This window comes from Barbus barbus (genome assembly GCF_936440315.1).
Source record: "Barbus barbus genome assembly, chromosome: 31".
Lineage (NCBI taxonomy): Eukaryota > Metazoa > Chordata > Actinopteri > Cypriniformes > Cyprinidae > Barbus > Barbus barbus.
The window spans coordinates 15,801,452-15,828,354 of record NC_136759.1 but is presented as its reverse complement, the minus strand read 5'-3'; the positions used below and the strand labels follow the sequence as shown (position 1 = coordinate 15,828,354).

The 26,903-nt window shown below is 36.3% G+C and overlaps 5 protein-coding genes across 6 annotated transcripts in view; 1 reads left to right on the top strand and 4 right to left on the bottom strand.

The window, feature by feature from the left end:
• Positions 1-5,412, bottom strand: part of LOC306850900 (sortilin-related receptor-like) — a gene marked incomplete at its 5' end in the record, with an annotated part of 64,119 nt that extends 58,707 nt beyond the window's left edge. The window contains one exon of the mRNA XM_079386848.1: positions 5,137-5,412. Within this exon, the coding sequence (XP_079242974.1) occupies positions 5,137-5,412 (276 nt within the window). The remainder of the gene's footprint in view (positions 1-5,136) is intronic.
• Positions 5,413-6,135: 723 nt separating this feature from the next.
• LOC306850904 (testis-expressed protein 12-like) lies at positions 6,136-8,726 on the top strand. Of its 2 annotated transcripts, XM_079386858.1 has the most exons (8): positions 6,138-6,206; positions 6,497-6,586; positions 6,750-6,855; positions 7,023-7,074; positions 7,171-7,315; positions 7,763-7,844; positions 7,944-8,077; positions 8,185-8,726. In XM_079386858.1, exons 2-5 carry the CDS (start codon positions 6,506-6,508, stop codon positions 7,313-7,315), a joined length of 384 nt encoding a protein of 127 aa, XP_079242984.1. In that variant the 5' UTR covers positions 6,138-6,206; positions 6,497-6,505; the 3' UTR covers positions 7,763-7,844; positions 7,944-8,077; positions 8,185-8,726. The 2 variants fall into 2 exon arrangements, with proteins under 2 accessions (XP_079242985.1, XP_079242984.1); XM_079386859.1 differs by lacking the exons at positions 7,763-7,844; positions 7,944-8,077; positions 8,185-8,726 and having other exon boundaries at positions 6,136-6,206; positions 7,171-7,523.
• On the bottom strand, positions 7,743-10,879 carry bco2b (beta-carotene oxygenase 2b; the record flags this gene model as incomplete). Its single annotated transcript, XM_079388159.1, has 12 exons — positions 7,743-7,859; positions 7,962-8,072; positions 8,164-8,346; positions 8,463-8,600; positions 8,724-8,891; positions 8,999-9,159; positions 9,622-9,750; positions 9,886-9,988; positions 10,070-10,185; positions 10,269-10,480; positions 10,565-10,763; positions 10,843-10,879. The coding sequence occupies 12 exons, from the start codon at positions 10,877-10,879 to the stop codon at positions 7,743-7,745; spliced, it is 1,674 nt and encodes a 557-aa protein (XP_079244285.1).
• A 3,294-nt stretch (positions 10,880-14,173) lies between these two features.
• Positions 14,174-17,912, bottom strand: LOC306851233 (succinate dehydrogenase [ubiquinone] cytochrome b small subunit B, mitochondrial-like). Its single transcript, XM_079387397.1, has 4 exons — positions 17,827-17,912; positions 17,312-17,422; positions 16,662-16,812; positions 14,174-15,401 (listed from the first exon to the last, which is right to left on the bottom strand). Exons 1-4 carry the CDS (start codon positions 17,873-17,875, stop codon positions 15,236-15,238), a joined length of 477 nt encoding a protein of 158 aa, XP_079243523.1. The 5' UTR covers positions 17,876-17,912; the 3' UTR covers positions 14,174-15,235.
• A 431-nt stretch (positions 17,913-18,343) lies between these two features.
• il4i1 (interleukin 4 induced 1) lies at positions 18,344-24,318 on the bottom strand. Its single transcript, XM_079387396.1, has 9 exons — positions 23,993-24,318; positions 23,299-23,386; positions 22,122-22,345; positions 21,430-21,542; positions 20,927-21,128; positions 20,627-20,695; positions 20,383-20,519; positions 19,144-19,919; positions 18,344-19,058 (listed from the first exon to the last, which is right to left on the bottom strand). The coding sequence occupies exons 2-8, from the start codon at positions 23,327-23,329 to the stop codon at positions 19,160-19,162; spliced, it is 1,536 nt and encodes a 511-aa protein (XP_079243522.1). The 5' UTR covers positions 23,330-23,386; positions 23,993-24,318; the 3' UTR covers positions 18,344-19,058; positions 19,144-19,159.
• Between the last annotated feature and the right edge of the window lie 2,585 nt (positions 24,319-26,903).

Here is a 26,903-nt window from a genome sequence, read left to right as displayed (position 1 = left end):
ACTTTTCATGAAGACCCTAAAGGATCGTAATCAAACAAAAAATGGCCATCTGAGAAACAAAGGTTTGGACATCCCTGCCTTAACCCTACCACATACCTAATCTTACCAACTAACTTACTAATAATAAGCAGCTAATTAGGAGTTTGAGGGAAAAATCTTAATTAATAGTGAATGTGTTCCCATAACTGGCTTTTATTAATCCATTTGCTAAAGTCATTATCCTTAACTGAATGTTTTTATGTCAATCGAGTTAAAAATGCCACTGGACAGAAGTCCTTTGAACAAACCAATGAATTTTCAACTGAATTAGCATGGAGAAAAATGTCAATTTGTACTTAAAATGGTACATTAACTGATTTATGGTTGACTGTACGTTTTTTAACAGCTGATTAATCTCTAAAAACAGTTCCCCACCATCTCATCAGGATGTGTCGAAGAGCTTTTCCCACCACCTTGCCAACAAACACTTTGAAAGAGCAAATGGTTGAAACCCGATCCATGCAAACTCTCGACTCTGCTTATTCAAAGACAGTTAAAGGCCTGTTTGTAACTTCTGGTTATCCTGGAAATGGATATTTAACAGGGCACTCATTTATACTGACACTGTAATATCCTAAAAGTATCGACGGTAAGACAGGGGAAGTCGTGGCCTAATGGTTAGAGAGTCGGACTCGTAATCGAAAGGTTGCGAGTTCGAGCCCCCGGCCGGCAGGAATTGTAGGTGGGGGGAGTGAATGTCCAGCGCTCTCTCCACCCTCAATACCACGACTGAGGTGCCCTTGAGCAAGGCACCGAACCCCCAATTGCTCCCCGGGCGCTGCAGCATGGCTGCCCACTGCTCCGGGTGTGTGTTCACGGTGTGTGTGTGTGTGTGTGTGTGTGTGTGTGCGCATTTGTTCACTACTCACTGCTGTGTGTGCGCACTTGGATGGGTTAAACGCAGAGCACCAATTTCGAGTATGGGTCACCATACTTGACAATACGTCACGACGACGACGACAAGTGCAAATAACTTCAAGTTCATTATCGCATGTGAAAGTGAAGTGACATACGGCCAAGTATGGTGACCCATACTCAGAATTCGTGCTCTGCATTTAACCCATCCAATGTGCAAACACACAGCAGTGAACACACACACCGTGAACACACACCCGGAGCAAGGGGCAGCCATTTTATGCTGCGGCGCCTGGGGAGCAGTTGGGGGTTCGGTGCCTTGCTCAAGGGCACCTCAGTCGTGGTATTGAGGGTGGAGAGAGCACCTCTCCCCCCACCTACAATCCCTGCCGGCCCGAGACTCGAACCCGCAACCTTTGGATTACGAGTCCGACTCTCTAACCATTAGGCCATGACTTCCCTTCCCGATGTCTTGTTGAAAGAGCAATAAAGAATGAGAGACTGTGAAAATCAATAATAATTTTTTTCTGTTTCTTATGCATTATTCAGCAAGGAAACAGAAGGAAGAATGAGAGAGCGGGAGCACTACAGCACCTTCGCCCATCGTTGCAAGCAACGCACGGCTTGAAACCATGACATCATCTCTGCAGCACTAACATTTGGGCCAACAGTTCAACAATTTGCCTACCCGTTCCCTTCTGGCAACCAACCATATGAGAAAAAATACGGGTGAACCACACACTTAACATCACTGTGGCCGTAACCAAAGGAAAACCGAGGAGTCATTATCCTGTTAAAGGCTTAAAGTACAGTTAAAAGCCTGTTTTATTATTGCAGTATGGATAATTACTATAAATGGGACCATTACAGGGATGCGTTATGCTACCATGTAATGAACATACTTGAAATATCCATTCACACAAAATACGAAAAACGGAAATGTTCATTCTCTTTTGATATTCACATGAAGCAGTAATAAATCATCTTAAACCAAAAACTGCCGACAAGATTAATACTGGGTTCATCTATCATTTTCTAGTTGATGTTTAAAATTGTGTCTTAAGGGAACGATAAAGATTATATGACTCATCTGTGTTGATTTGGTTTCACCTTGAGCCTAATGCAAGAGGAGGACTTCAGAAAAACCGAAACTAAACCAGCAGGCTGTTCAGACAAGTTCCAGTAATACTCCATGGAATCATTAGAAACATCTACACCGCCCTCCATTTTCCTTTCCCAGGGTTTCGAACTTTCTTATCACAGAAAACGAAACTAAAATACTCTGCAAGCAAGACTGCTTAAATATCATGTTTGAACAGGAATACTAATGTGATCCAAGTGGCACTAGGGTCATTTTCTGAAAAACTAAAAGGGAATTAAATGCAAATTTCTTCCGCAGTAATGATCATCCATACAAAAATAATTAACTTGTTACTTACTACATCTGTCCAAGATTATCATTCGGTCCTAACTAAGCAGAAACATTTTAAAGTACTACATCGACAAAGAGAAAGTAAATGAGAGAGAATAAAAGTAATTACCAAATGAGATTAAAAACTGACTTCACATGACTTAGAGAGTAAGTTCTTGCTTATCCTGCGAAAGGTGAGGCAATGTCAAGACAACTCGTTTAGATTCCAGCTATTACTTTATGGTAATGTTTCTGCATTACATACTTAACTTTACACACAAGAACAAAACTGCATTTGTTTGCCAGATGTATACTTAGCTAAATATATGAGGGAACAGAAGATCCAAGGTCCATGAAATGAATTACATTTAATAGAAAACTTGTTTTGAATGTAAAATATTCTTCTAAGAATTAATTATTTGCTTCAGGGCTGCCAGGACAAATTGTGAACTACTTCCCATTAAACTATCCCTCCAAAAGCAATACATGTAAACAAATGTGTCAAATTCTAAATATAAAAATAAAAATAGATAGGACAGTTTGCTTAAAAAAAAAATAATTCTCAGTAAAGCACTCATTGCTAAGTCTGCCTTGGGGTCTGGCGCTGAACTGAATATTTATGATAATGACTGTCACAATTCTCCAAACTTCATGAACAATTGTGTGAGAAAGTCTGCAAGGACAACAACAAAAAGACAAATATACACTGTTTTAAAAAGTTTAAAACGGTGTATATCCTCGTCCTGGCAGAGCTGAGGACTTTTCTAGATTATACTTGATCACAATAGACAAAACAAGTGGATTGATGTCTGTTACATTTTACCTAACACTGCTTCCCTGTATGTGCCAAAAACAACACATAAACCAAAAGGTCTGAAAGAGGGAAGGAAGGGGGGGGGGGGGGGGGGGGGGTAATCCAATGGGCGATCTTAATTGGATCATCTGAGGGGGTAATTCACCTCATAGCAACTGCAATGGACTCCATCCAGGATGCTAACAACACTTCATTTTTCCTGTACACTCAACAGGGTGAAAAGGGGAGAAGTCTAATCTTAGCGGCCGCCCACGGCTCAAACTGCATATGCATTACAGAAGAATTATGATGCTATAATACCTTCCTATATACAGTATATATTTTGACTTTTTTTGACATTTTGAGAAATTTTCCTTTGTATATCACTAGAAAATAAAACTGATTCATATTTTCAAAAATACTGCAAGTCACCACTGTGATATATTTACGAGTACATATTCGTTATTCAAATGTTTTAGTTTCACAATGATAGTATTCAAAAAAATCAGTCATCTACCTCTATTTTAGATTGAATCGCCACAAGTGAGACACAACGAATCATACCTTGAATCATAAAAACACCTGCTGCAGTAGATGAGTGTATCTGAGCCATGTGAGGTCAGCCAGCTCTTGCAAAAACCACAATACCTGTATTTACTCTGCTAACCACAATCTTGTGTCTGTGGACATAGTACAATGACTGGTTTTCAGACAAAATTCTGTGTTTTAACCCCTTTAAGATTTTAAAGTCACAATGGATCTGTGGAAAAAGCAAAAAAAAGGACCTGCTGCATGCCTGACTCAACAAACATCTCGAAGCAAAACACTTGAGGGGGTAAAAGGTTTATCTGGGAAATTTCCCAGCAAGACTGTGCAACCAGTTATGCCTCTCTGGTTTGTTAATGCTTGCATAACAAAGTTGCTTCCTGACGGTAAACAAACAAACATTGTGTCATACACTTAATAGGAACAAAGATGAGCCGAGTCCGTTTATAATTTCCAAGAGACTGATATTAAGCATAAGCCCTTTAGTGTAAAAAAATAAACAAAAAAAACACAACATTGTTTATATATAGGGACACTGGGGTTACTTTTCACAAGGGTTTTATCTCAGCAACTATAAAGTTTCAAGTGAAAAATATCTGTTGGGATATTTTTGCATTTTACTGATTTGTCTGGTGTTTCAGAATAGTTTGACCATCTAAATGGCACCGAAAAACCTACAATAAGTTGTTTGGTGGCAGGTTGCGTTATGACAACGTACCCCAAATGGCATGACAATGTGTGTTAAATGAGAAGGTTTTTTTTTTTTACTGTAGCAAATAGCAAGACAACTAGCCTCAGTCTCCCCATATTACAGAATATTTAATTGCATAAAATAGCTTTCAATAATTATTAAATGCCCACTGAATTAATGCTTTTTCTTATTCTAGAAGGAACATCTAGTATTAGCATCCCTACAGAGACAGAAATAATAGAACAATTGGTAATGTAGGCTTAACAAATTAAACAAAATCAATGATATTTGATTCTAAATATTTAGTAATACTTAATGTCTCTTTGTTCAATATAACAGAGAGAGAGAATTAAAAATTACTTGCACGAAAATCGTCCGAATACAATTTTTTTTTTTTTTTACAATGTACATCGTAAGAAAAAATAGATCTGTTTTGGTATCAAATATCTTGATTGATATAGCAGGTACGAGAGAAATGTGAGACTGTTTATTCAGTGGGTACCGATGAAAACCTTGGCTTACCATCCCACATTCACTGAAATCAGTGCTATAATGTATATACATATATATATATATATGTACAATTTATCATTATTTACCCTCAGAAGCAATGTTTCGCGGAAAGGAAGTGCGAGAACCTTTCATCTGATAAACAGGTCAATTACACTTCTAGGTGACTGCGTGCAAACCAAAGGTGAATGATACACAACTATGTAATATTTATGAGGTTATGCAAACTCGTGAGGATGTTTTGTCTTATTATCAATGCAATCACAGCTAATAAATGTAAACCTCGCTTACCCTTCCATAAACCTTTGGCACGGGTGATCCAGCAGCATTCCGCCGCTGGTGCGCGGATGAAGCCTCCCTGACTTCTCTCTCCAGACGCACGACGCGACTTTCTGCATGCTCCAGGTGTGCACGCACTAGGGAGAAACCCCTGTCCTGTGGTAGCATGAATCTCTGGTCATGGTGAAGTCGAAGCGTGGAGGAGATCGCGCCAGGAACGAGTAATAATAACAGATATATTGCACAGGGACTGAGCGCCAGCATCTTGCGTGACTGCCCTGACGCCATGTTTGTGTATGTTGAACGCGATCTGTGAAAGGGCGCCTCTAGTGGTCAACCGCGTTCACGCTCATTACCATGGATACAGATGGCACATGATGTTTTGTTTTGTTTTACATAAACTGTAGATTGGCAAAACCAAAATAAAATATTTTTTGTATCAGTAGCATCCCATTAAATGTCGTTCAATGTAGCCTATGAATTAGGAAGAAGAAGAAAAAGAAGAATGATAACAATAGTAATAATAATAATTCTTAATTGCTTTTTGAAGGGAAAATAAATTGCAAACTTCGCCAAACTTGATTCCAATTTAATAAAAAAAACAAGAAACTGTAAGTGTAAAATGATCTACATGTAGCTATAAATAGCACAGTAGGTTTTTGTTGTGGTAATATATAGAAAATGGATTTAAAAATACATAAGGCATAAGTATTCAGAAAAAAATCGGCCGTTGCTTAAGGTTTAAAACCAAGATACGACCACAATATCCTTATAATTGCATATTTTGTAGGATATTTTCATCACCTGGTGAGCTCACCGCCTGATTTTGAATTCATAGTTGTCCAAAACCCCCATCTGCTGGTCAGAATATGTAAATGCATTATATATTTTTTTTATATAAGCCTAATTTTGCCACTAATAATTGCTGCGGAATAATAGTAAGTGGTGGCCGTTTACTATGAGCTGTTCTCTGAGTAGTAGGCTACAGTTGCGCGCGCATTTTCTGTGAGCGCGCGATTATTGACATTTAAAAAGCGGCGGTTGGTAAGGTGAACTGCGGTGACTGACTGAGCTTATCGAAGGTTACTAATTTTCTGGTATTTACTTTAGTTAATCAAACAACTGGTAGACTATATTCCATTATTAACTAACACCCTTTTGTCAGAAATACTGATTTTGTGTAAGTAAGTTTTATCACTTGATTTAATTGAAAACGTCGAACACATTGTGGCGACAAGTGAGATCCCTGGACAAAAGATTCAGTCACTGGAATAAGTTAAAAATACCCAGATGTTTGTCCTAACATGAAGTATGTTTAATAAGGCTTTGTTGATTTTAAAGTGGGAATATCTTGACTTTTCTTGGGTCACAGGCAAGTATAATGACACAACGCAGTCTCGAGAGCACTAAAGAGGCGGTCAGAGCAACAGAAATGAAAAGGTCTCAAGCGAAAATACGTGAGGTGAGGATTTCGAGGGCATCATTAATTTAATTAATATATCACAGAAATCTATGGTCGCAAAATATCTGCCAGTTGTTAACTTCTGTGTTGTCTTGCTAGTTATTTGTCTGAGTTCTAACTGATTTGTTTACTAATGCTCACAAACATAACGTTACATATGTAGGTTGAAAATGCACCATTTTCTGAAACATCTCCAGCAAAAAAGAAGACACAGCATTTTAGATCTGCAGCTGGAGACATGCCTTATGGGTTTGAAGTAGCATTAGCAGGCAAGTCTTGGTTTTTCTAATATAATAATAACTCTCTTTATCAGTTATTTGACATATGCGAGGTTGTGTATGATGGATATTTAATTTAATTATTTTTCATGACCATTCCTGTAGACTTCAACTTGTGAGGCACGTTTCTCAGTTTTCTGTATGTCTTTTCATTTTAGAGGCTAACCGAGAGGTCAGTGTCCTCTTTTCCAAGTACTCCGAGGTCTTGAGGTAACTGGATGGATTTGAATGCCACCCCTGTGTCTCATCAGTACTAGGTCTATTAGGTTTACACTCAAACATTAATTTCACATGTTTTCTTCTAAGGGAAAGAGCTGCTGTGGACGCTTCACAGCTTGGAGAACTGGAAGATATACTTACTGAAGCCAGGAGCTTGGAATCTCATCTTAAAGAGAAGAAGGAACACCTGAGAAGATCTTTGGCTTTGATCTCTGACAAACTACAAGGATAGGTTCAGTTCTTTTCAGTGGTGTTATTTGATTCACATAATGCATCTCATTTGCTATACAAGCATCAGCTAAGACATTGTTAAAATGTTGATTATACATGTTCATATTATACTTAAGACTTATATACTATATAGCAATAATAGAAAAAATGTGTTATGCTGAAATAAAGCTTATATGTGGTGACAGTCACAATCTGTAGTGATGTATCATAAAAAAAATTGCATATATATATATATATATATATATACACAAACATTTGTTATTTTAATAAATTCTTATTCTTCTGGCAGACATTATTTAAAGTTACTGAGATTATATAATACAAGTTATTAATTCAAGAGAGAACACAACACAAGTAGAAAAGGAAAAGTAGGTTATTCAGAGACAGCTTGATTGTCTTGCTAAACATTTGGGCTTTTTAAAAGAGTCTCACTGTCTATTTTGGAAAGTCCCATGGAATCCATACGGAATGTTGATAGGTACCTCAGCCCGGCCCAGTTCTTCAAATGTTTTTGCATCCAGCACCAGAAGGTAGGTGCTCTTGTCCTAGAGGGACAATTGCTCATTAGCCTAGCCATATATTGTACCTAATTTTTGAAAAGCTAAAAAGCAATATTTGAAACCACTAAGGAACATGCCGTTTTATACCTGATTTGGGGTGATGACCACGGACAGAATGACTCCATCATCCTCTTCTACAGCACCAGGTGATGAGACAAAGATTGGTTCTGAGGGATACATGCCTGCATGTTTCCACACCTGTCGTGAGTTGAAAAAATTGTTAAATTGCCTAAACATTAAATTCACTAACACAATTTCAACATGCATTAACTTAATACTCCTAACTAACCTTTATTTGTTTGCCTTGAAGGTCCATTTTAATGAGGGAGTCTCCAACCAGGTGTCTGAAGCCACATGCGTAGAAGTAACGGTACGGATGGGAATTGCACATTGAATAGTTGATGTGTGGGAATTCCAGACCTCCATATTCATGGAGATCATCACCATGGAGATCTTCATGTGTGCAAAACACCTGTATAAATACATAATTTACAATATTTGTTATTATAGCAATTTTTAAAAATTTTTGGAATTGTAGATGTTCACATGTAGAAAAACTAGACAAAAAAGTTATCCACACAAACCAACCTTATTCTTGTCCGTCTTGATGGCTGTGGCAGTGCTGTTCAAGCGCGTGTTGAGATTTTGCCCACAGGGTGTATGACTGTCCACGTTCAGTGGCAGGACAAAGCGGCGGGGGAACACTCTGCACATTGTGTTGTATACCTAGCAACAGAAAAAAATAAAAACACATTAAACACTGAAGTGCACTGATAAGATGCTAATAAATGTCACAAAAATGTACATAGAATAGGCAATTAACACATTAAATTAGATGTGATACTTTACCTCATCTAGAGCATTTCCAGACTTTTTTAGATTCTGAATCAGGTAGTTGTTTATTGCTTGGCCATCATCAGAACAGCACATGTCCATGATCAGGAAACTGTTTTCTTCATAACAGTTTATCTGATGAAAGGTTGACAGTGGCTTTGCATAATATTTGATGAGGCTCAGCTGTGAACAAAGCAGAATCATTTCAAAATGAGTTATACTAAATAAAATAACATGAAAACATTGTTTAAAAAAAGTGGATGCAATGTTCAGTTATTAGCAGTAGTTACCGTTCCTGTGTGTTTATTGATTACATGGAAAACCGTGTTTATTTTGGGGTTCCAGTATACACCCTCATTAATTTCCTTTCCACGGAGTTTGCTTGTCACAATCTTCAAGAGATCCATTTTGATTGGCTGCTCGATGAATACCACATAGTTCTCTGACATGGCTGCAATAATAATGTCAAATTTTTATATAAATAAAAAAAAAGATTAATATTTCAAATAAATGCTGTTCTTTTGAACTTTCTAGTAATCAAAGAACCACAATTTCCACAAAAATATTAAGCAGCACAGATGTTTTCAACATTGATAATAAAAAGAAATGTTTCTTGAGCACCAAATCATCGTATTAGAATGATTTCTGATAGATCTTGTGACACTGAAGTCTGGAGTAATGGCTGCTGAAAATTGCTTAATTACATTTTAAAATATATTCAGAAGAAACCTTATTTTAAATCGTAATAATATTTCACAATGTTACTATTTTTTATCAATATAGCCTTGGTGAGCAGACCAAAATATTAAAAAGTCTTACAAACCCTAAACATTTCTATAATTAAAATATAAATTTAAACAGTAACTTTATATTTACTTATTTATTTGCAAACGTTTGTGCATTGCTCACTTACCAAAGCTGTGATAGTAGGATGGTTTAGACTTGTCCTCTGAGGGGATTGAACACACAACTGAGGCTCCTTCCAAGGTATCATTTGGATTCACCTTATTTGACGGCACCATTATTATATTGTAGAAAGCACCTTAAGAATAAAATTAAAGAATAACAATTTTTAACAATCCTTGTTTTTTTTTGAAAACTCATTAAACACTTCTGGACATTTCTTAAATTCAGTCAGTGGGATTTTTTGTGATTTTTATTTAAACTGCTGACAAACCTTTTCGAGTGTAAGAGTTGCCCATGTTGTATGTGGTTCCATCAGGATCCACATGGGGATGAGCTGTGGCTCCATTTACCGCAACAAATTTACTCCAGTCCACCTAAACACAACAGTGGTCTCATTTCAGCTTCAGCTTGTTCTCCATACAAACATACTTTACACATTTTTAAAACATAATTACCTTTTCTTTTGTTTCCAGCGTCTGTGGGTCTATTTTGTGCATGAAGTTGGTCTCTGTGCTGACATAGTAGTCTCCTTTATACTGAACAAAGCTGACATTCGCATTGTCACTTGGCTCTGTGGGAAAAGAGAGATGACATGCTCACATATGCAGAACATAATCAGACCATTTCAATCAGAGACCAAGATTTCACACTCACTTGGCAGCTCGAAGCGCGAGAGGAAGCGCTGGAAGAAGTTCTTGCATGGGTCTGGCAAGGCAATCGTGCCGAATTCAGACACCATAATGCGGTTACGCTCAAGGTTTTCCTTGTAGCAATCGCTGTTGAGGAAGCGGCTCATGTACGTCACCTTTCCATCCTCGATGTGGAATTGGTGCATAAGCGCCATACCATCAAACCAGTGGTTGAAACTGAGGAGCAAACACAAAACACTTATTTATTTGATTTGATAATTCTGATCTATTGAGTTCTCAAGGAGCCCAGATGATGCTCACCTGCTTCTTCCAATCTCAAACTTTCCAGGTCCATTCCTGAGGAAATTGCCTTTGAGCCAGGAGGGGATGTTACCTGTAATTGTAGTTGCGATGGGCTCTGGGGTTTCATCTGCAGAACACACCAGATTCTCAATGCTCGGCAGACCGTGAACATCAGTGTAGTGTTGGTCTTTATTCTGCGACCTGGTCTTTTTCCAGTCTGTGGGGGAAAGAAGACTTTCAGATCTGAAGTTTTATGCGCTACGTACATTGAATCTATGATTAGAATGGTAACCTACCAGATATGCTGCTGTTCAGATGGTTCACAGAAGACATGCTGGTCTGCTTGTGATGGCTTGCTGAGCTGAAGATGTTTCAAGAGCTGTCCTGAAGACTCCCTTGTCTCCCTCTACTAACTGGACTCTCTTATAAAGAGATCTGTTGGGTCACATGGTGCTTATGCAATACCAAATCACAGATACTAACTGAAGTTGTTTGCTTAAATTAACTTGAGTTGAATGGTATGTTTGAATTCAGTACAGGGTTGCTCTAAGCTAAATCAACTGAACTAATTAAGTAATTTCTTGGAGTGCTTAAGTGGAACACATTTATATATAAATAAATATAAAAACTGAACATCTGTCACTATACCATTTGATACACAACGCATATACTTTTTTTTCGATAATATCAGAAGCAGTTAATTATAGTACAGAGCTGGACAGATTTGTGGTGTTATTTTTATTAGCAAAATTAACTATTATAAATCAATCTAATTGGTCTGGGAAATTCCAGTCAGCAGCAAATGATGTAACTATATCCTCACATTAACTCAAACTTAAGAAGGAAAAAAGTAATAACTCTGAAATTGTAATGTTATGTGGGAAATTTAAGTGACCTTACCATAAAATCTAATAATCAAACCAGCTACGCTGAACCACAGACCTTCTAAGTCTTCATTATTTCAGTAGCCTACTTAAATATTTATTTTAAATATATCAATACAAATACCTTGATATTTCAGGGATATCATAAACAGAAAAAAAAATGAGGCCAGAACATTTTAGCTAATTTAGGCATATCGTTATGTTAGCTAAAATTGGTTCTTTACTTCATTAAAAAGTTGATTACACTGTAAAAATCATAGATGTACACACATCTATGGCAAAAAAAAAAAATCTATAAATGAAACAGTTGTGGCAGTTGTGGAACAGGGGCAGTCGTGGCCTAATGGATAGAGAGTTGGACTTGTAACCCGAAGGTCGTGAGTTTGAGTCTCGGGTCCGGCAGGGATTGTGGGGGGGGTGAATAACCAACACTCTCTCCACCCTCAATACCACGACTGAGGTGAGACCCTTGACCAAGGCACGGAACCCCCAACTGCTCCCTGGGCGCCATGGCATTGGCTGCCCACTGCTCCGGGTGTATGTTCACTACTGTGTGTACACTCGGATGGGTTAAATGCAGAGCACAAATTCCGAGTATGGGTCACCATACTTGCCCACACACCACTTCCCTTTCCCCTTTCCCTTAAAGCTATCACCATCACCTGGTATGTTTTGCAAGAAAATACTACCTCTGTCTATCTCTGAACTTTCAAAAGTTCAATTTAATTAAATGTATTACTTGCCGTTTCTTTGTATTTACTAATTGTGAAATTTACTACCAATTTGAGTCAAAATTGTCAGTACATTCAGTACTCCACTTAATAAATAACTCAAACAAAAAAGCATTAGAAAGTTTAAAGGAAATTACACAACGCCTGCAGAGTAATATCTGAGTCAAATTTCATCCTAAAATCTGAAGGGGAAAAAAAGTTCATAAAGAAAATGCAGCATGAAGTACTTTTGGACCATTAACTTTCATCTTCTTTTTTTTCTTTTTTGGCAATTTGACATTTCTTCCAGTTTATGTAATGTTAACAGTGTGCTTATTTGTAATGAATGCAAAAAAATCTATGCAAGAAATCTTATGCTTTCTGGGAATTTCCCTTAAAAACACATTGTGAAAAACCAGACTGATCTTGTCTCATAGAAATCAGTGGTTCAACAAGACACAGGCTATTCTGTTTAGAAGAGGTTTGATTCTTTCAGGTTAAACAGAGGTGACCTAATGTCACCTCAGTTTACGTTTCCACCTTTCATGTTTTATTTATTTACTGATGTGATCCAGCGAGAGTTCATTTAAAATATCAGTAAACAGTGCATTGTCTGCCTTGTAAGATACTGTATATGGTGATTACCTTAAATGGAGTTACGTAAAGTCAGTGACAGTTACTGATTTTGTAATATTGTCCAAACATAATTTTGTAACAGAAATTACTGAAAGCTTATCCATCCCAATCTGAGCTGCTAACATTCACTTCCAACCTACAATCAGTACCTTGAGCACTGAAGGCATCTCCAAACGTGCATCTGACCTCTTTACCAGCAACCTCTCTGGTGACTGCAGAAAAACAGTACATTCTCGAATCGGACATAAATAAATAGTATGAAAAATGTATTGACCTTCTGAACAAAAGCAGCATGTATTTAATTCTGCGACTGGGAATTTCCAGTGAAGTTAACCAAAATAAAATATGATTCATTTCCCCACGAGGCATTTGGTGCTAACTGAATACATGGGCTCTTTTAAGTTCACAGCAGTGCATCAGCTGCCATTAAAATACATCTCCCCTGAGGACACATTCATGGCTATTAAAGACAGTATAGTGTGTACATGCACGTAGACCGTAAGCAGCACATTAAGATCGGCTTAGAACTGCATAGCTTAACTTAGTTTTCTCTTAAATGACCTCAAAACGACCACCTTACCACAAATCAAATGTAATACCCACAGGATAATTAAACAGTAAATATTACATACTTATAATACATATAGGCCCGGTTTCATAGACAGAGTTTAGCCTAAGCCAGGATTAGGCCATAGTTCAATCAGGACATTTAAGTAATTTTTATAAACATGCCTTAGTAAAAAGCATTACTGGTCTGCATCTTAAGACAAAACAAAGGCACTGACATGTTTTAAGATCAGTCAGTGCAAGTTTCTTTTATTTGAAACAGCTCAGATTTACATTTTAGTCTAGAACTAGGCTTAAGCCTTGTCTGTGAAACCGGGGGATAGTCAGATAAATATAGTATCCAATGTCTAATGATAATCAAATAGCATTGAGAACAGATCCACTTACTGATGCTGTTTTTCCATCATCGTGAGCATTGTCATGTTCACACTATTCACAATGCTCATCAATGACTATCAAGAACTGCATTCAATCTATGACTGTTTGCACTGGACATCTGATTTCATTACAATTTTATAAATGCATATTTGCAGGTTAAATCTATTCATGGTTGTAACATTACATGCTTCACCTGCAAAGATTTTCTTACATAATACTGTTTAAGCAGTCTTGGACTCCATCTAGTGTTAATAAAATGCATATTTAAACAGTTGTTTCATCTGATTATCCTAATTCAAGCTTTATAACCTTAGCTATAGGCCTTATCAGCTAGTTTTAGAGAACGTTTTTAGTTTATAGAACATAATTTAGTTTTTCCTTAGAATAGCAATGACTGGGACCACTGGAATGACTGAATCAGTGAGACCCTTCAAATGATATTGAAACTCAATACTTGGTAAAATTGGAGAATTTTAATTGCGCATTCAGGTATTTAATCTTTCAACTTTGCCTGTTGTAACATAGTACAGTGAAAAATCTTGCTGGCTCCAAAGAAACCATATCATTCAAAAAAACTGCCTTTATTCTTAAGTGCACAATTGTACACAAAGCTTCAATCTACATTGATATCTAGTCATACAGATTTATTACTCAAATCTCCATAGCACTTTAAACAGACAAGACTCAATCATGTCATTTTCAGACATGTACAAGATCATAACAGGACTTGCAAAATCTCCGTCTAAAATGTATTCCTGTCAGGAAAAAGAGTCTCTCCAAAAACCCTTAGATCCAAAACTCACGTTTTGCAATTTAGATTCAATTTATAGCATTACCCACACAAGCTTGGATATACCACTTTAAATACATCTAAGCAATTTAAAATGAAAGACATAAATTGCTTTTAATGCAAAGCACATCAAGTTACAAATTGCCTTTCATAAACGATTAATTACTTGAGCAGAAATACAGCCATGCAAAGTGTGAAGCTGAAATAATGTCAATGTGACAATTCTCTAGATGTTGTGGTCATTACTGGAGGACTATGAAGAAACGTTCAAATACCTGTGTAAAGTTAATTCTGCATGTGACACAACCAACTTAAGTCAAGATTTTATGTTCTAACACATCAGATACTGGCTGACAAAGACATTATGCGATAAATATAGCCAAAAGATTTATTACCTGATCATTTTCCTGTAAAAATGTAATATTATTTGCGTCCAAATACAGTGGCCAATCTCCTATAGCCACAATAAGTAGTTCATTTTGCTGCTTCAGAAACACTGATTTGCCAGACAAGAGAGTGGATGACATGCAGAGATTTCCATCTTAAGCAAAAGCTGAGCATGTTCTGAACAAACTGACAACATTAACAATTAAAAACACCTGCAAATCGACACAATGTTGTCAAAAATGATATATTTATAGAATTTACATATAATGTCACAGATGTATACAATAAACTGGAACTCTGATGCCAAAAGCGGATCCCATCCCCCATCTCAGTCCAGTCATTTACTCCACAAGAGGGCCACAGCTTTACAAATCCCCACGTCATGGTAGTTGAAGTAGCACAGGCCGGCGAAGGTGATGGTCGACAGAAGGAAGAGGCCAGCATTTGCCATCTTGATTTTAAAGTCTCCGTGAACGTAATCTGTCAAAACCTGGCCAAGACCCCTGGAGAACAAAGTAAAATGCAATGCTGTCCTTTTCAAATAATGATATTGATGTTAAATAAACAGTTCACCCAAAAATGAAAAGTGCAAAACAGTTCTAAACATATTTTTCATTGGAGGAAGCATTATTAAGGATTATGGACTCGTGTTATGGCCAGAAGTGACAGTTTCAATTTAAAATATCTCAATGACAGATTTGTTTAATACAAGCAAGCAGCATTTTCACTTCACGAGATGTTAATTGATGTGCTGGAGTCTTGTGGACTCATATTTACAGCACCCATTCACTGCTGAGGATCCATTGGTGAGCAAGTGATGTGATGCTAAATTTCTCCAAATCTGTTCCGATGAAGAAACAAACTCATCTACATCTGGTGGCCTGAGGGTGAATACATTTTTGGGTGAATTATTCCTTTAATTGTCTCCCTTAGAATATAAATATTTGAGCTGTTGGATATTCGATTCATACATTTAAATAAGCTTTCAGTAAACATACGAGACGTACCATTGGCTTTTCAGAAGCCAAACATGTAAGAAGGTGTTAAAGTATAACAGGACAAGAAGCACTAAAATAATATATTGAGTTCAAAGTCAAAAGTAATGTCCAAGAAATTTTACAATCCATAAAATAACATCATATTGCAGCAATCTATACTTTTATCTATACTACCTATACCATTATTAACATTAAATAAAAAAAGGAAAAGCTGAAATGCAGTAAAATACAAAATAGTTTTTAAAACTATTTGTTTAAATCTAGTCAAGCATATGGTATTTAGTAAAACTTTCTAGATCCAGGCTCAAACAAGTTTAAAAGCCAGACTGTTACCACATTTACATCCAACTGAAATAATAAAAAAGCAAACTATATGTACCTATGTGACCCTAACAGCTTTGCTAAAATTAGAAGTGTGGCCTTGAGTGCCAATGTCCACAGAGAGGTTAAATCCTTGCACGAAGGGTGCAACAGCCACTCATGACTTAGCTTTACAGACTGCTTCATTTCATGTCAGAAACAATTTTTAATGGTATAGTAGTGCAACGTCAGTCACTAAACTGCAGAGTTGAAACATCATATGGAATTACAAAAGTCACATACAAAATATTAACAACTGACTGGCAAAATTTACTGATAATTCATCTGAATTGTTCTCAACAGCTTTCAATAATTAAGAAAAAATCAGAAAATTAACAGCAAAGGACCATTTCATTTTGAATATGTCAAGCAGTAATTATAAAACGCATAGGCCTATTCTCTTACCAGTGACCATGTAGCGTAAGTGAAGCTGCTAAAGTGTAGTCAACAGCAGGGCCGGGGTAATAGTATGCAACGGGTGCCAAACCTAGAAGAACTATGCTCAGGATCCGCTCTCCTGTCCAGTGCAGAGAAGCAGCTTTGGACCCAGAGCCCGCTATTAAAGAAAACAGTAACACATCAACAACTGTTCTTCATAACAGAGCATCTCCATCAACTCACATTCAGTTTTTCAACGGCATATGTCTCCATCCTGTACCCCAACAGAGGGAAATAAAAAGCTGAATATGACATTCTCCGTGTTTGAGCTTTACTATGTTTAGTCTGTAGCTCTAAATGACCAATGTTTTCATTCTGTCTTTCTCAACTTATTTACCATTTGCTCTGAAAACCTGACAAATGGTTAGCATAGCAATATCCACATTGGGCATTTATCTTCTGTTGCCTATTACACTGTAATCACATGTTAATAATCATTTACTTGACTAATGAAACAATCATGATTAGATTTGGACTTCTGCATGTTAAAACACTTAAATTCAGATCCAACAAAAAGGATCTTGTCCAGTCTGACAGTCCTGTCAACTATATATTAGGACAATAAAATGTTAGGAATAGATTTACAATGTTAGAAAAAACACCTATAAATCACTAACCATAGTTGGACGGAGTTGCATGGATGTTTGCTGATATCAAGTATGGGCAATCACGATCCTTCTTCTGTACGGCCAAAGGTCTGATGAGGGAGGAAGAGCGAAATAACAGAGCTGTGGAGAGTGACAGGAATAAACAATACAAGGAAATATACGTAATTAAAAGGAAAAAAGTAAATTACTCAGAATTTACAAACACTATAAACACAGACATTATTATAAGCTAATAAAATCCGTGTCATCTAGTCTCAGTCTCACTGTGTACGTTATTGCGTTTACCAACACTTTTACGTAAATATAAAGTTAACTGGTTGATTTAGAGAAGAGAGACAGAGCTGATAAATATATTAAATGACAGGGTTAAGTTAGCATGCTAGCTATTCAGTCTTAGTACGCGTGCTGCGATTAACATGAAACGTCATTGGAGAATGATTTCTTTTACATACGACCTTGAGGCTAAACAACTGTGACACAGGATGAGGTGAGAGAAGAAAAGCATGAAAAGCACTCAAACTTACGGCTGACACCCCTGTGGCAGACAGAACTTATCCTGACAAGAGCCGCCATGATTCTCACAACCAACCCAAGGTCACTGGAATCACCCGGATGTACTAATGCTGCCAGTGATGAAATTAACCTTTACATGCTAAATATGCTAATACAAATCGATTAAAATATTTACATATACTAGAATACTTGATTTTAATATCTCATCGAGTTTTAAGCATCTTAACATTTATTCCAAAACAATAACTTAAGGCAGTAACAATTTAAACAATGTTTGATTTATGAATTGATATGTGGAAGTGTTTTCAGTTTACTCAACATATTTTCGGATCAGTCATTAAAGCTAATTACACAGGTCACAGACACGGAGATGTCCCTTTGATTTCACCAAATGTATGGTGAATTTTAAGAAAAAACACTGAAAGGCCATTGAAAGTTTTAATTGGACGTGACAAAGTGGTGATATCAAAGTGGGTGAGTTGTTTTGACTTGCATTAGTCTTACCATTAACGCAATCTTTTTGTTTTTCAGACTGAATATGTATTGTATTAGATGTGCTATTGTTATTCATTACTTTTTTAAAATTGATGTTTTACAAATTGCATCACATAAGACAAAATACTTTTGAACAAATACACAATTTTATTAATCTATGTAACATTTTAACATTTCATTTAATTTGTAAATATATAACAAAAGGTATGTAAATACAATTTCATTTCAGTTGAAAAAAATATATATTATTAATGATGTTAATGATAAAATAGTCTGTATAAATACAGTACCAGAATATTCAGTAAGGTACTACCATGTCAGTAATTTTAAAATAAAATAAATAAAATAAAAATACACTGAATAAATGTAAAGTTTTTTTGGTAGTCTAGTTGCATTGTTACATGATATGCTTAGAGTTAGTGATAGAATTCAGGATAATGAATAATGATACATTGTACTCAGTGTCACGATTCTTGCATAACTGCTTAGAAGATCACTAGCATCTTAAATTTACATACAATTTAATAAAATATCAAACAACTCCAAAATGCCAAACACAACCCTCAATTTAATCTACTCATTTAAAACAAATTTATTTTTTAATTGTTTTATAGAATTGGTATTTGACAAATAGGATCATGGCAGTGGAAGTAACAAAGTCTGGCAAAGGTGATGGTTGACAGAGTGCTGTGATATCCATTGTTTCAAGTCATATTTTGACGTCTCTGAGAGTGTAGTCAGTCAAAACCTAAAGAAAGCGCACAAGAGGGTTAAATTTCAAATTAGGCAACTATATGGTTTTCCAAATGTCTGTAGTGTATTATTAAACCCACCGTGATGCTTTGTTTCCTACTTTGCATTATTTATTTTATCTGCAGCTCTCAGAGCAGATTTCATGGCGGTCTCAATCCAGGCATGAGGTCTGGCCGTGTGCTCTCCTGCAAAGTAAATCCTCCCCTCATTCTGGACTATAGCCTTACTATAGTCTCTCATCTGGAATGGAGTGAAGATGGCAAAGGCACCATGGCTGTAAGGATCCAGTCCCCACTTTTTCACAACACCTCCAGTGTAGAGCTGGCGGATGTGTTCTCCATGGATCTTCACCAGGTCATTCAATACCAGATGCTTCAACTCCTCTTCATCTATAGTCTGTAGGAACGCAGCTTCATCAGAGGAGGTGTAAGAAGCCAACACAGCACCACCTATCCCGGAGAAATTATGACTAGGGTAGTGAATGAAGCGTGATGGCAGATCTGTGATGCTTTTCCCACCCCGGATGCCATCATTCTCCCAGAACTTTTTGCTGAAACTCAGCACTACTTTTGTGGAGCTGGAATAGTGCAGCGACCTCAGTGCTTCCATCTTTTCGGCCGACAGAGGAGGCTTAAAATCAATGAGGAGCGTTGCTTTGGCTGTGGCCGTCACCAAAACAAAATCAGCAGTAATGCTGGTCAGGGTGTTGTGGTTATGCCAGTCTTCATATGAAACTGTCACGTTGTCCTGTGTTTGACTGATAGCCTGGACTTTTGAGTGTGTAAGAATTGTGGCATTTAGCACAGTGTAGAATGCATTAGGGAATGATTCAAAGCCACTTTCAAATTCAGAATACCTGAAAAAAGAGCACTGAATGATGTAGATTATTTTAATATGTTTGACATCATTTGACATTTTAGCTGATATATACTACCATTCAAAAGTCTGGAGTAAGTTAGTTTAAAAAAAAAAGAAATTGATACTTAATACTCATTTAACAAGGATGCATTAAATTGATTAAATACAGTAAAAACATACTGAACAAAATGTATCATGATTTCCACAAAAAATATTAAGCAGTACAACTGTCTTCAACATTGAAAGCTTCTTCAACATATTAGAATTCTGAAGGATCATGTAACACTAAACACTAGAGTAATGATATTTCACAAAAATGTCACAATATTAGTGTTTTTACTGTATTTTGTTCAAATACATGCAGCCTCGATGAGCATAGGAGGCTTTCTTGAAAACATTTTTTTTTTTACTTACGAATGATTGTGTAGAGACAATAGTTTGTGTTAACTGTAATATCTTACGTGTCATTGTCGTTTATATCGCACTGGATGTAGAGCATCTCAGTGAGAGCCGTGTAGAAGAAGCTGTTCTCATTCAGGATATCACCGATCATTCGCAAAGCTCCTCTGCTCAAATTTCCCACATTCACTAAATACTCCTGTTACAGATTGGATTTAGAGACATCCTGCCATTAGTACCCCTATTAAATACACTTTAAAACTAATTGTAAGTGCTAAATCTGATGACATATTACAGACATTTTACCTTGACTGAGTATGAATCATATTTGTTCAACATTTTCTCACAGCCCATTTTCTGCAGATCATCTTTTAACTAATAAAGTTCAGAGAAAGAAAGGAAACCGTATTAGCAAATAAATAATAAAAGCAAGATAAGGGAAAAGGTATCTATAGTTTTAACAATATTGCATTATTCTGACTTCATGTAGGTTAATTGATTTTATCAGAAAGCTTATTAATTAACCTCATTCATTCTCCCTTTCATAAATATTTCGCTAGCCAGGTACATGTGTTTTTTGAACGAACAGAATGTCTTTTCACTTACCTCGCCCAAAGCCATGTCAAACAGTTCTCTGGCACTTTTCCCTTTCTCCCAGTCATTCACATGGTAGTTCAGAACGTCTGGGTTCTGCTTTACAGTGTAGGTTTTATATCGAAATCCGTTTATATAATAGTAAGTGTTTTCGTCGTCCTGTACAAACGGTCTAAGCTTCAGGCCCAGCTTGTCTGCAAAATGCCTGAGAATCCTTGAAAGTGAAAACAAGTTAAGTTGTGGCCTGCAGCTCCACCTTCTGACCACCATGGGGGTCGTTGTCACTTGAATAGCAGTCTTTGACATGTCAACATGTCAGTTTCACATGTTGGATTTCCTGTTGTCTGCCTCATGTTATTCATTATGAATTACACTATCAAATAAATCTCTGCACTGCTGACAGTGATACGGTTTCACACGAATTATTGCACTGTCTATCTTCAGAAAGTTAAACATAGTGAATAAGAAATAGAATTCGGCTCTCATGGAGAGGACAGAGATTTAAAAAAACTTACTGGTGGAAAAGTGGGATCCTCATGGCACCGAGTTCTGCATACCAACCCTCACTTTTATTCCTATATGTTAGAATTCTTCCACCTATACGCTCACTTGCCTCAATAATCGTCACCTATAAGAGCAGAGAAAAGAAAACAGAATTAAAGGCTATGTTAATTGAAATTAAATAGAATATTAAATAGAAAGTAGATGTGCTTATACGGAAAAGACCTTAAATTAAGAAACATTTTCTAGGGATTTTCTCTGCTTCACCTATTGTATATAATGTCATTTTCTTTTCCTAGTCATAAAAAACAAACTGATTTCCTCATGCGCTGTGTAAGCTGGAAAAAGCCAGGTCATGAGATTGAAGACATCATTTTGGAAATAGCAGAAAGTTACTATATTAGGCCACATCCTGAATCTCACGTGGAAGTGGTTAGCGGTCTGGTGTCTGAAAGGGTTAAGCCCAGCAATATAGATAACTGAACTAATAGATAACTGGAATATGTGAAGAAATTGAGAAATCATATTGTTCTGCTTTTACCAATTGTTTCTAATAATCTCTTGTAACTAATAGAGACATGATTTGGACCAGTCTTCCTTCAGTTTAGATGTGTTTAGAGAGCTCGTCCTATCTGCATATCCTGTTTTCATGGGTCTGTTATGGTGTTAGTGTTAAATGTTGGTTTGTGCTATAGTATTATGAGACCTTATGTCCCGCATCCTCCAGGAACTTGGCAGCAGTGAGTCCAGAAGCACCTGCTCCAACGATTACCACATGCTTAGGGTTCTTCGTTGGAGGGAGACCTTGAACTGTTAGCTTCAGAAGGTAATCATAATCAGAGTCTTGTAAGCATTTGAAAAGAGGGTCTTTGTTCGTAGTTCCACCAGCATGGTAGATGAAAACCAAGATCAGTGCCAGCACTGCAGGTACTGTTGAAAACAAACATTACAGTGTAAAATGATAACAGAAATCAGTTATTGGCATTTAGGCTATGTTTGAAATTTAGTTTCATTTATAGGCCTACACACTGCAAACCCTTATGATATTAAAATAATTAAGCTTTCATAATCAAACATTTGAAATGTGAATTTTTGCAAACTCCATCGTTCACTCAATTATCACTACATGCACTGAAAAATAGCCTAAGCCTTTGGATATTTTGTTAATATTTTTCATTTTTATTTTTCACATGTGTTTTACCCGTAGGCTAATTGGAATTACTTATCCTATAGCCTATTTGAGTCGTGTTTTGGGGTTAAAGAAATGTCCATAAACCTAGTCAGGACATAGCCTGTCCTGACTCCTATCGGAAAATTACCAGTAGCTACATTTTGTCCATAGTTTACAGGTTACACTCCATAACACGGCACAATGTGTTATTAAGGAAAGTTTTACCCGTAGTTTAATACGCATTGGCTTGTGTTGTGATTTTCTAAGAACTGAGAGAGGCTTTTCTACGACAGTAGGTGTAGTTTTGACAGAAAATTATTTAATATAAGGGAAGCTTCTCAAAATTCGCAAATTCCACTTATTCTTGATCATTTGCTGCTACCTTTTTATAAGGTGTCTGTGAAACATACTTTAAAGGCTAGCAGAATGCTTCAATAAGCATCAGAAGTGCTGCCTAAGCTAATATAAGTGTTAAAAATATCCTGTATACTAGTTCCGTTTTCCAGCAAAACGATCCTGTTTTCCCATTTACTCAATACAGGAAGGTTTCTTCACACATTAAAGTAGTTTCGGTTTACTTTCTTGAATGAAAAAGATGGCACTTCACCACTATTGGAGTCCCTATAATTTAAATTTAGCATGCCTATGTCTCCGCAACTGATTCAGACAAGCATTTTAACAAATGAAAAGCCCATGTCCTTCTAATACTCACAGTATTTGCACGGGCTAAAGTTTTTAAACATCTTGAACTGTGCGAGGCAGAAGCCGGGGCGCCTCTTGCGTAAAGTGGAAAGCGAAACCTATGGAAGACAGAAGCAATTTGCTAAATTATGGAGAAATTTGGGCAGCATAATTACCGTTATATCACTATAACAGTATAAATCACAGACAAATTGAAAATGATACTCACAGTCCACTGGAATAATTAACTAGCCTAATACTCACCTTCATAATGAAAAATGGTTAAAAGTGGTCCAGAGCTATATTTAACCGCTATAGATTACCCTGTATAGCCTATCTATCAAAGAGTATAATTGCTCAAATTGAATTGACTAAAGAGACGGAGAAGACGGATGAAGTATCTAGACAGGATTTTCCAGCTATAAATATGTCTAAAGTCCCTTTCAGGGTAATGAATCATGTGTGGGCTCCCCTATTCTGCAAGAAATATTTTCCCACACAGACTCAAGATTCAACCACACTGAACAAATTAGATTAGTGAGCTTTAGTATTCATTAACATACCTAATTTCCGTCAGAATCAATCATTTCTAATCACTCATTTATAAGTTTACTCGTCTGACTCAGGCAATTAAATTTAGGATCTAGGTACATTTCTATCAAATTTACTTGTTTCCACTTTAAGAAATTTTAAAATCTTAGGCAAATAAATCATAGATCACTTACCAGATATCCTGTGACTGACTCTGTCCTGATCTGTTTTTTATAGACTACACCATGCAGAAACTGAAAGGATGGCTATGATGGTGATGATGTGTTTAGCCACAAAGTTTCCGAGGCTGTCATGTTGCAGGTTAAGAAAAAAACCCGACATCTTTAACTTCATAGACCTATTTAATGGGAAGACATGAAGATATGGCCTTTTTTTACTCCTGACTACAGCACATTTATTCCTTTTAACCTCAAAGTTCTGTTTCTTGAGTAAGATCAAAAGTCTGGTCACAATTCTCCTCTTCCCTCTTTTCACAGGACTTTAGCAGCAAAGCTGGAACCTGTGTGAACATGTCAAGTCACGTCTGCATTATGAGTGAGAGGCATGCATGTCACATATACATACATAAACATTTAAAAGTTTGGGGTCAGTAGGGTTTTTTATTTGTATTATTATTATTATTTTGAAAGAAATTAATACCTACTTTCAGCAAGGACGTGTTAAATTGATAAATGTGATATTAAAGACTTGATAAAAATATAAACATAGCGTTTGTGTTTTAATATAAATGCTGTTCTTTTTCATTTTTTATTAATCAATGACACCTGGAAAAAAATAGTCCATCACAGGTTCCAAAAAAATATTAAGCAGCACAACTGTTTCCAACATTGAGAACAGGCTAAATCAGCATATTAGAATGATTTCTGAGAGATCATGTAACAGAGAAGAAAGGAGTAATGGCTGATGCAGAAGCGTAGAATACGCTTTTAATAACACTTAAAATCATCCCTCACACTTTTTTCAGGGCAAGTGTTCACAGAGGTTTTCAAAGGCCATTGTGAATATAGATTTAACTTAAAAGAGACAGGATGGTCTGTGCATGACCTGATGCTTTATTTGTATCCAGAATGAGGCGATGTGAACGTCACAGAGTGCTCAGCATTCTCATGCAGTGTGTGTTTCATTCATACTCGATGCCAGAGGGAGCTCTTGAGCAGAACGTCCAAGACAACTCATAGAAGTAATAACTTATGCTAGGAAGTCCCTAATGTGGACAAAAGCATCCAGCTATCCTGTTTAGGCTGAATAAAAAAGCAGAAAAGTTTGGACTGATGAAGAAATTAAACGATATATTGTTTATTGTGAGATTTCTCCAGGTAATCTCCATGTAATTAATAGCATACATAAATAATGCAGTACTAATTGACATTGCATTTATTACAGTATAGAAAGTATTCAGAATTATTCAAAATGATAAAAAAACGTGTTTGCAGTATATAAGCAAATCCTAATGTTATCATTTGAAAATATAAGAAACACTTATAAAATACAAATTTTTGGTTATTATCCAGCAGTGTATTTGATTTCTTAGCCAATTAAAAGTAAGAAATAAGAGAAAAATAAAACTTGTCAATTAAAAAAAATTAAAATAAAAACATTTCAAAATTAATTATTACATTTGATTTCAGAACCCCTCGCTTCTGTAATGATGGCTATGGCCCTATAAATTCATCTTTGCCACTACAGGAATAGACTGTTTCTCACTTCCAAGAATGCAAAGAACAGACTTGCGGTCTTGCCAGTTGAAAGAACATTGAAAGAATGAGATAGTTGGCATGGCAACTGTTTTATATGATGGCAACATGGTGGAGGAGGCATTCTGTGCTTTAAAAAAAACAAGAACAGCATCAATGGCGCCTAAGAATGCATTTTGACAAATAATATTTCTAAAGTATTTTAAAATAGAAAACTGATATTTTAAATCATAATAATATTTCACAATATTATGCTAAATTAATGCAGTCTTGATGAGGATCAAGTCGCTTCTTTTTTGGGATCAGTAAGATTTTTTATGTTTCCCTGGAAACGGGGCTTGGGGCAAAATGACACCTAATTTGACAAAACAAATAATTATACTAAAACTATTACTTCTGTTGCGAATAAAGTGAGAATGTAAATAAAATTGAAAGTGTGGACCCATATCTCATATTTCTTTTTACGTGTTTTTACAGTGATGCAAATTAAAACCAATCACGCATGATTCTGTTGAGCTAATGAATGCAATGGCCAATCAGTGGCATTCAGATTAGTCATCACTGAAACACCAGAGTTTTGTTCGGTGCACGTGTTCTGAGCTGCGGAAGAGATGCTGTTGCCCAGGCACTTTCCGAGACTGAGTGAAACAGTTTGACCTTCTTTAGATGTGCGCTCAAATGGACAAGTGAACATAAACAGTTGGAAAAGTAATCGAAAGCTAGTTAGTATATTAGATCAGTGCATTTCCTGACAGAATCCTACTGTATAAACCCGCTGTCTGTCTCCTTAATGTTAATCAAACAACAAAAGAAAACGAGAGAATCATTCACTGCTCTTCACTGAATAACTTTTGTAACTTAATTGATCAATTTATATTTAATACTTAAGACTATGCAGTGCTTTATTTTTACATTTGATTACTTCATTCAATTTCTGTATCCACCTTATTTTTCAATGCGGAAGTAAGCTGTTTTCTGTGAATGTGCGAGACTTCATTAGCCGTGGTAAATAACAAGAAGAATAACAAAGTACAATAAACAGTAAAACGGTTTGTACTGCAACCCATTGTTTTTATAATTAAGACAATACATTAAAGTAATATGGTAAGAAACCCCAGTTTGCAATATCAAGCTGCGAAATGAGCTGTTTTGTACAATTAAAAATAACTGGAAGCGGATGTCACCGGAAGCCAGACACATGAAATATACAAATGGGCCTGGCACTAGGAATGCCACTATATACTGTGTATATATATATATATAATATATATATATACAGTGCTGCTTGAAAGCTTGTGAACCCCTTGCAGAATCTGAGAAAATGTAAGTAATTTTAACAAAATAAGAGAGATAAAAAATGCATGTTATTTTTTATTTAGTACTGTCCTGA

Excerpts from the sequence above, each read along its gene's own strand:
- LOC306850904 (XM_079386858.1), top strand. The coding sequence starts at position 6,506 with ATGACACAACGCAGTCTCGAGAGCACTAAAGAGGCGGTCAGAGCAACA. Across the intron at positions 6,587-6,749 it reads CTCAAGCGAAAATACGTGAG|GTTGAAAATGCACCATTTTC; the intron begins GTGAGGATTTCG and ends TTACATATGTAG. Across the intron at positions 6,856-7,022 it reads GTTTGAAGTAGCATTAGCAG|AGGCTAACCGAGAGGTCAGT; the intron begins GCAAGTCTTGGT and ends TTTTCATTTTAG.
- il4i1 (XM_079387396.1), bottom strand. The coding sequence starts at position 23,329 with ATGTTTAAAAACTTTAGCCCGTGCAAATACT. Across the intron at positions 21,129-21,429 it reads AGGATCCCACTTTTCCACCA|GATTCTCAGGCATTTTGCAG; the intron begins GTAAGTTTTTTT and ends TTCACTTTCAAG. Across the intron at positions 20,520-20,626 it reads ATGATTCATACTCAGTCAAG|GAGTATTTAGTGAATGTGGG; the intron begins GTAAAATGTCTG and ends AATCTGTAACAG.
- LOC306851233 (XM_079387397.1), bottom strand. The coding sequence starts at position 17,875 with ATGGCGGCTCTTGTCAGGATAAGTTCTGTCTGCCACAGGGGTGTCAGC. Across the intron at positions 17,423-17,826 it reads CTGCCACAGGGGTGTCAGCC|CTCTGTTATTTCGCTCTTCC; the intron begins GTAAGTTTGAGT and ends CACTCTCCACAG. Across the intron at positions 16,813-17,311 it reads TGCAACTCCGTCCAACTATG|CGGGCTCTGGGTCCAAAGCT; the intron begins GTTAGTGATTTA and ends TTTCTTTAATAG.